This window comes from Cariama cristata, unplaced genomic scaffold, assembly GCF_000690535.1.
Source record: "Cariama cristata isolate BGI_N322 unplaced genomic scaffold, ASM69053v1 scaffold35744, whole genome shotgun sequence".
In the NCBI taxonomy this organism is placed as follows: domain Eukaryota; kingdom Metazoa; phylum Chordata; class Aves; order Cariamiformes; family Cariamidae; genus Cariama; species Cariama cristata.
This window is the reverse complement of record NW_009613044.1, coordinates 10,403-19,179: the sequence shown is the minus strand read 5'-3', so window position 1 is coordinate 19,179 and position 8,777 is coordinate 10,403. Positions and strand designations below refer to the sequence as shown.

Genomic DNA, 8,777 nt, shown 5'->3' with positions numbered 1-8,777 from the left:
CTGAGAAAAATAACTTTTATTGCATTTTAATTTCTCGATCTCTTTCCTTTTTTAAAAGGTAGAAGTTATAACGGAAATTCATGACATTGTAGATGAAGAGAAGCTTGGGAGAAACAAAACCACAATTCAGCAGGCAGGTGATGGGGAAATCAAAGTATTGACTATGGCTTGGAGCTGAAAGTAACTGATCTGCATTTCCAATCATTTGAGTTATTGCCACATTCCATTGATTTTTCGTTAAGTGAAGATAAAAACACGTCTTTAAAATGCATGTACAATAGCTTTAAGCCATTGCTGTACATATTGTGCAACTCATCTGAATGCAGTTTAACACGTGAACTTAATAGAATATATTTATGTACAGTATATACACAAAGAGAATCCGGTGGTAATACCCCTGAATATTAAGATTTAAATGAGTAATATTCATAATAAAAGAAGAAAAAAGCCCCCCATCTATGAAGGTGGCAAAACTGCCCATTTCTGAAGTTTCAATCAATATAATTTCCAGCTGATTTACATAGAAATAAAACTGTGGTCCTGTACAAACTTTACATTACAGGGAAACAGTTTCTTTTTAAAAAATATTTACATATTTGAGTACTTGGTTCTTTGCAATAGAGATTATATGAACACAGAAAATTGTATGGTAGGCAGGTTTATTTATTAGATTTTTCTATTTGTTCTTTTTTGTGCAAATTCCAAATCTCTCTTTTTGTGTTATTATCTGCCTCTATTTGCCTTGTATTACTGCTGCTGCTTTTTTTAGTATTCAGAGGAGGCTGGGTGACTTTACTTCTAGGAACAGGAAGAAAAGATTTAACTCTTGAAACACCCAACTCTGTCTTTGATTTACTGTTGCTGCTTTCCACAGTTCGACTGCTGCTGAGAGGACGCATTCCATCCTGTGAATAACAAAAAAAACCAAAACAAAACAAAAAAAAAAAATCGTTTTCTGTAGAAATAATTATTGCCGTTCCACCTGAAAAACAACCACCCACCCAACCCTACCAGCCCCACGGAACCCTTGTTATTTACAGTCGTTTGCAGTTCAATATGACAGCTTCTTACTACTTGGTGAACAAACTGTGGCTCTTTTTTGCTTCTTTGACTGAAAGGGAATATCATCAACATTTTTGAACACCAAAATAAGGCAATGGGGTTTTTGCACTGCAATTGACAAAAACCTTAAATCTGATTCTCAGATGTCTCAATTTCAGGAGTACTCAAATAAAAAAAATACATGTTCTTCCTTTCATTACTGTGGAAAAAAAACAGCTGCAGCCACAGCTAAAAGGGAAAAATGGAAATTTAGGTAGTTATCAGAAAAAAAAAAAAATCAGCTTTACAGCTTGAATATTCACATTTTATTGTACTGTCAAGGCCATAATAATAACCAACCAATACTGACAAAAATAATACTTGAAGAACAGAAGTCGAAACACTAGTTACATTTTAATCCATAATCTTACAGATTGCTTTCTTCTAAATTAGATTTTAGCATCTCAAATTATTTATGCTAAGAAGCTACATTCTTAAAAACTGGACCATATTGACCCTGCCCAGCTTTAGATACCTGATGTGCCAAAGTCACGTGTGTTGCTGCTTGTTTATTCACAATCACAGAGAACGAGGTTAGGGAAGCCATTTTATGATAGCCTTTCATGAGCAATGCCTACCTTTCTACAGACAGGAGAGGAGAATTTGGACCTTAACCGTGAGCACCGGCTGAATCCAGATCACCCTCTGGGCAGCAATATCAAAAAGTTCATTTTCACCACCAGCTACTGCTCTTCATGTAAAGGCCGGTGGCATGAAAACAGACTATCCATCACTGTTTATTCCTTATTAATCCTTGATTCCATCGATTTGTATCCTGGATCAAAGATTTTGCATCTCTTACCAGTTCTCTTTCTCCTTCATACTTGACAACATTTTTTCTTCTAGTTGACTAAAAAAAAATTGATTATGGGTATGTTGCCCTTTTTGAGTAACTTATCTCATTACTGTTGATACAATCTCCTCTGCTTGTGCAGTATTGCTTTTGTTACCTACGGAGTTCTATTTACTTTCAGAAAAGGATGCTTTTCTAATCTCAAACTCTTTTTCTGACACCAGGTCTTGCAGATGCATCGGTTTATCATCGTTAACAATTGCCTCTAAAAGTTGGACTTCTGCTTCCAGACTGAGACTGTGCTCTTCTAGATTTTTGCTAAATTTGTTGTAGTAATGGCTAAATCTAGAAACAAAGCTTGTCAATTTATTATTGTCTGGGTTGCATTTCCTTCATTTTGGTCAACATTTCCCCACAAAGATATGGAAAATCCATTTTTTTTATTCTGTATGAAATCTTTTGACTAAGTTCTTCAAAAAACTCAAAGGTAGCTAAGCTTGTCTACCTCCAAAGTCAATATAGTTATGCCTTACATTGTTAGAAGGAATTTTAAAAGGAAAAAAATTCCCTAGGAAAAATTTACAGTAGGAACAGGTAGGTCAGCTGACTTACCAAATCATCCAGGCATCACTACTATGTGAAGCTCTGATTTGGAATGTCTGAAATTAATGTGTTTAGAGAAATATTCAAAAGCAGTATATCTAAATGTGGATCTGCAATGTTAAAATCGTTTCCGTTAGCAAAGACTGTTCTCTGGATTCTAAGTAAAATTATAGAAAATATTCTAACATTTTGAATATTTGCATATGAAAAAAGATGACAGTAAGGGTAGTAAAGTCATCTCATCCAACTTTAGCTTTTTCAATGCTTAGGTGTGCAAGTGAGGCTATTGTCAGCGCTACTTTGTTGTACCTGCAGAAAACGGAGCGTCTCTAGAAAACAATTTATCGCAGTCAGACAAAAGCGTCTGGATTGGACCCTAGAGGACCCCTCTCTCAAGGGAACACAGAGGGCCCAGTGAGGGACCACAGATGGCAGATTCTGCCCTGGCTAAGGTTAACCGAGCCCTGTGCTCAGAAGCTTTCTTGATGTTCAAAAACACAAGGAGCAAGAAAGAAAAAGGAAAAAAGTGTAACAACAGAGAAAGCGTAATTTTTACTTTATTATCCAAAGACTGAAAACGAAGCAGGATATAATTTCATTTTCATGTTTAGTAGGGACGTTATCACCCACAAACAACGATTTCAATTTCTGAAAAGATGATGATAGTGGACCTATTATATCTTCCAGTAGTATTCAGCTTATCTTCCCACTTTGAAACTGCTCTCAAGTTAGTAAAGTCTGTTTACATTTAGACTATCTTTTCCCAGAATCACCAAACTATACCACAGAGTTTCTTTTGATTTCTCATAAATAATACGTCAAGACAACTGTATAGTATAACAAATAGCTAGGTAGAAAAAAGAAACTGAATACCCTTTCAAAAAAATAAATTGCTATTCCTCACAAACTCTGGTAATATCACGTCTTCTCTGAATTTCTACCACTGAGAGCTTTGACACCAGAGCAGCTCAATTCTACTTCGAGAACACCACTTAGGAAAACCGTGGTTTGAAATCATATCTATTTGGGTAATCAAGACCAAAAAAAAATGGTAGAAAAATAAACCATGAGCCAGCAATTTTACATGAAGAATTTAAAGAAGTTTTGCACTTTTGCAAACTTACTGAATACCATTAATTGGGGGGGGAACAATGAACCCAGCATTTTTATTTCTCTCAAAATCTGATGCAAATAACTTCTAATGTCCAAGTAATGTCAACAATACTTGGCCTAGGGCGATGCCTTTACGTAAACATGAAAACTGAAGCAAATAGATCCATTGTTTAATAAATCTTTAGTTTCCATTAAGATGCATGGAAGAAACTTGGCATGGTACGCCTAGCAAGTTTCCTAAGAATCATGACAGTTTATTCTTGTAATAAACAGGGCACTGGACACTGTCTTTGGATCCAATCAGGAATTCAGATCTTGGAGAAACTCAAGATGCCTTCCCTATACCACTACAAAACTCGTTTCACCTACCTTTTGTGCTGTCGTTTTACTTGGATTAGTACCACTTGCTGAAAATACAGGATTGTTCTGTGAGTTATTGAACATCAACAGCTGATCCTTAGAATCTGCAATCTAAAAATAATAAGAAAATGGTGATTTTTTTTTTTTTTTTAGCTATTCACAGCAGAGATTATGTTTCAATTTGCCAAATTTTGGAGTCTTGGTTTTATTTTCATGTAGTTTCTGTGCAACGCAATGCATAAATAGCCAAAGAACGATTAAAATATTTTTCCTTTACTCTTGAGTGCATTTGTAGGAGATGGGAGATAAAGAAAGAGATTTCACATCGACAATTATCAGAGGAAGATTAAACATGCATTTCCAGGCAATACCATTCAGCAGAGCTTAAGGGCGGTTTCCCACTGAATTTTATCCAGCCCCAGGAACATCACAGAAAGGAACGATCCTTCTCTCTTCCTCCTGAGGTGTTTCCTCCCTGCTATTGTCCATCAAACCTTGTGACCATGCAATAGCAGATAGATTCTGACCAGCCTCCTGTCCTCACTGAAAACTAGATATTTTATCCTGGGGCGAGCTGATCCAATTTTGCAACTGCAAAAGTACTCAATCCCAACATAAGAGAGGCAGCAGGAACATATTCCAGTGAAAAAGCAAATTAGAGAGTAGAAGTACTGCTTTCGACGGCGGCCTGACGGTGGAACAGCACCCTCACTTCTGTACGGCTCCACTGGGCAGCTGGGGGGTTAGCAACCGAAATTCCAGGCAGGGATGGTTCCACCCATGGTGAGGAAACCAAACAAAAGACAGTGACATCTATCTCCTTCCTTATCTAACCCGTATTTCCTTGAATTGTCAACAACATTTTACACGTCATTAAACACAATTTTAAGTTGGTTATCATTTCTTTAAGCACATCCCATTCTTTCAAGGACAGACATGGTAAATCCCTGCTAACTGACTAGTGATTAGCTTGCCAGCTTGGGGCATGTGACTCATGCAAGTACTGTAAATACTTTAAAAAAACAAAACAAAACGAAAAAAACAAACCACCATAATAAAGGATTTCATTAAATAGGCTGAAAAGTCTTCCCAAACACAGTATTTCTTTTTTTAATAAAAACTTGGCTGCCTTCTAAGCATAAACAGAATACTTAATAAAGCAAAACTAGTGGCACTGCTGATCTCTCGGGAGCTCCTAGAGGATGCCATGCGCAGCCGAACTGGGCGATAGCCTAAGACTGGCTCTATCTGCGTTCCAAAAGGTGCGGAAGAGCTGCTGCAGGGTGAGCACAGCCTGCTGTCACAGCCACCTGCTTCAGCTATGCGCGGAGGAAAGCGGGAGAAGAATAAATAGCTACAGCTACAGGGAGAGCTGGATGCTTTTGGTGTAGAAGGAAAAAATAGAGATCCACGGCTCCACCCTCTGCTCCCATAACCACCCACATGCCCTGCCAGCATAGAACTTAGCCCCAAACCTATGAGCCTTGCAAGCGTCCTTCACCCTCTTCTGCCACTGTTAAAGAAAGAAGAATTAGGCCAATCCATTCCTCCTTGCTTGGGGCAGCAAAACTGCATTTTGCCTGCACAGCAGAGGAGCTTTGAGCCGGTTCTGTGAAGGCTAATGGGATTACATTAAACAATCCAAACGTGCGGTGCCTATTAGGAAAAACCTTCTATGTCTTTAAGACTACAAAACAGTTTCCCAGTGGAAGCAACGATAATAGGAAAGATAACATGGGGAACGATAATGCAGAGAAGGCTATTGTCGCTAGCGTTTATGATCTTATACATTTCAGCCTCCACTGCAAAAATCTCTACAGGAAAAAGTAGTGAACGTGTAATTTAAAATAATGTATATTAAACCAGAACGCATACCCTCAAATGTATAATTTATTAGTTGACTTTGGCTTATTCCCAAATAATTTAATAATTTTCTTCAGTTCAAGCAGCGCTTGTAAATTAAAAATTAATTTTAAACACGTAGCAAACAACTGCATATGGTAATGTAGTAAATTATTTAAAAGCCTTCTGTTTACCTTGCTTATATCAGGCTCAGATTTGCTGGAACACATACTTTGAAGCTCCTGCACAAGATCTACTTCATCATCAGAACCAAGGGACAGCCTTTGCTCCAGATTTAATGTTCTCAACTGATCCTTCTCTGAAGATCTTGTTTAAAAAAGAAACAACAAACAAACAAATGGAGAGAACAATTAAAATCAAGCTACGGTACAGAATTTAAAAATAAATATTATACACACCTGAAGAATAGTAATTTCTTTCCAAATTACCTTTACTACCACAAACAGAAAGAAAATAATATCTAATTCAGTGGCAGCAATAGTTGTCAATAGTTGTTACATCACCACAGAACGTTTCTATTTAAATTATTCTCTCCATTCTGAAATTCTAACAAAGGATTCTGCTGCCTACTCTCTTCAAAGATTCTCCTCTTTTTAAGACAGAGCAATCAATTTTTATTCCACTCTCCTTTTTGGACTTCATTCCAAACACTTAAAAAAAGCCCTGGCATGCTGGAAGCATAAATATTCTATGCTCTCTGTGCCTGTGAATATGGTAGAACCAAGGTTTCAGACTGAGCTAAAGTCTCAAACGCAGTTCCCTCTGGCGAATTTGTACACTTTCTTAGAGAAACTCTATCATTTAGACTAAAGTGCATGCACTATACCATTCTGAATTGCCATTCCGTAAGCTAAAAGAGCCAGAGGAGTTTTTAAAATACAATGCCAGGTGAGAAAAGCATACGGTTGGCTTTTCAGGGCAGAGTAAGTGTTACATAATGTTCTTAAGTCATAGGCTATTCTGCTACATAAAAAGACATGTAGTGCTGCAAGGTTTGAATTACAGAAATGGATCCTAAAATTATATCCAAGTACATAGATTTCATTTTCTCTCAGAAATGAAAATTAAAAAGGATTCCTTTCTTCAGATGTAGAACCAAAACCTTACCAAATACAAACTCTTCATTTATTCATTATAATGTGCTGGTTTACAACACAATTTTATCACCTTTATTGTTTGCTAAGTGTTACAAATAACAGAAATTAAAACTTACTTTGTGGCAAGAGAAGCTCTTTTCTTATAGTTCGGTTGCAACATAGTCTTAGATGTTATACCTGCACAAAAGAGAGATTGACTTATTAGTGTGTTATCCCATGCGTTGATTTCTTTCTTCTAAAATCTGTGATAAACAGGGAAAATGTGTTCCCATTTACTGGCTAATTATACCAATAGTCTGTCAGAGATGAGAACGCGTCCCTTGAAGTTGTCCACAGTGGCATTCGGAACTGCTGAAATGGCAAACGGGGCATGAGTTGCCCAAGCTTTTGTGGAAGACAGAACATGAGGTTTCTGTGCGAGGCACTTGAACCACCCTGACTGGCTCCCTCAAAGAGAAGTCACTTGTCAACAGGAAAAGATTTAAGTTTGCTTCATTTAAGAAAAATCAAACAACTTACCCTTACTCGGAATCAGGAGCGTTATTTGATTCTGATAGTCAGAAGGTTACTAAAATTAAATTCACCATTCTATTTTTTTTACTTATATTCACAGCTATTAACTGGAGTCCAAGAACATTCCCAGGTACAAGATACAGTATCAAACATGCTACTTCAGGTTATGTTCATTTGATTTCTTAAATCCTCTTAGCGGGACTATACAAATTCACAATTCAAGTAGAACTAGCAAGAAAAATCGGGACATCAGAGCTGCAGTTCAGAAAAAGCAGACTTCTTTCGGAACAAGACCTGAAGAAATTAATAGCTCAATTTAACATTACAAAGTATCAGGCATCAAGAATTCCAGGCTTTTATAGATGAGGTAACTGAGGCTATAATCTTCCTGTTTCTAAAGTGTGTGTCTGTGTACTCCTCTTTCTCTCTAAATCCCTTCCTAACTCCTCTCTCTGAAGGAGTTACCTTCATTTTCTGAAAGCAAAACAAGTAATTTGATTTTGTCCTCTAGAAGTTTTCCTGTTTGACACTCTAGTCAGTTCTGGCATTCCAAAGTTCTCCTTCTAGACAGATGTGCACTTTTAGAAGAATAAGAAGTTGCGCCCCTGCGCGTACCCAGACGTTATCCCTGTGTAGTGAACTGCTCGTTAGATGGCTTATGATCTTGAGGTGAAAAGACATTTCAAAAGTGTCAGCTACTAATATAACTTTGCATTTATACACATGCATAGACCCGGTCATATAAAGCCGTCTTTGTCGAGCAGCAGACTGAAAATGATGTGGAAACTTCTTGAAAAACTTTACAGTATCTGTGACTACACAGATTTTTTTATATTTATTTTTTGCAATTAAAGTAAAAATCAAACAAAAATCTTCAATTTAAAAGGAAAGATCTCTTCCTTTCGCTACGGGGCTTCTAGACTATTCTACTCAATTTATCTAATAAGATTGAAGAAGGGATGCGTAATCTGAGGATGCATGTATTCATTTATTTTTACTTGGATTCAGACAATAATAATTATTGTAGTGAAGCTATGAAGTACGTGTAAAAAAACTGAAAAAGTAGGTATACTGTAAATTAGGTGGAGAACTAAGGAATACCAATCGAGTAATGAAGCTTTCTCTCATCCAGTATGGAGGAAGAGAATGATAAAGCATCATTCCATCCAGTATGAGGTGGAACCACTGCTCGGTCTTCCACCACCTAAGCCAAAGCCTGCCTCATCACAACACAACGGGAAGGCCATTAGAACAAACAGATAGACAATTAATTAGGGTACCTCACAGTCACAAAGAAATAATTGGGGGGGGGGGGGGGGGGGGGGGAGAAGAAC

At 37.2% G+C, this 8,777-nt stretch overlaps 1 protein-coding gene across 1 annotated transcript in view; it reads right to left on the bottom strand.

The window, feature by feature from the left end:
* Nucleotides 1-268: 268 nt before the first annotated feature.
* Nucleotides 269-8,777, bottom strand: part of LOC104160671 (cortactin-binding protein 2-like) — a 9,299-nt gene continuing 790 nt past the window's right edge. Inside the window, exons 3-6 of the mRNA XM_009698859.1 lie at nucleotides 7,047-7,107; nucleotides 6,007-6,139; nucleotides 3,980-4,081; nucleotides 269-905 (exon numbers count right to left, since the gene is read on the bottom strand). Of these exons, the coding sequence (XP_009697161.1) occupies nucleotides 660-905; nucleotides 3,980-4,081; nucleotides 6,007-6,139; nucleotides 7,047-7,107 (542 nt within the window). The 3' untranslated portion in view covers nucleotides 269-659. The remainder of the gene's footprint in view (nucleotides 906-3,979; nucleotides 4,082-6,006; nucleotides 6,140-7,046; nucleotides 7,108-8,777) is intronic.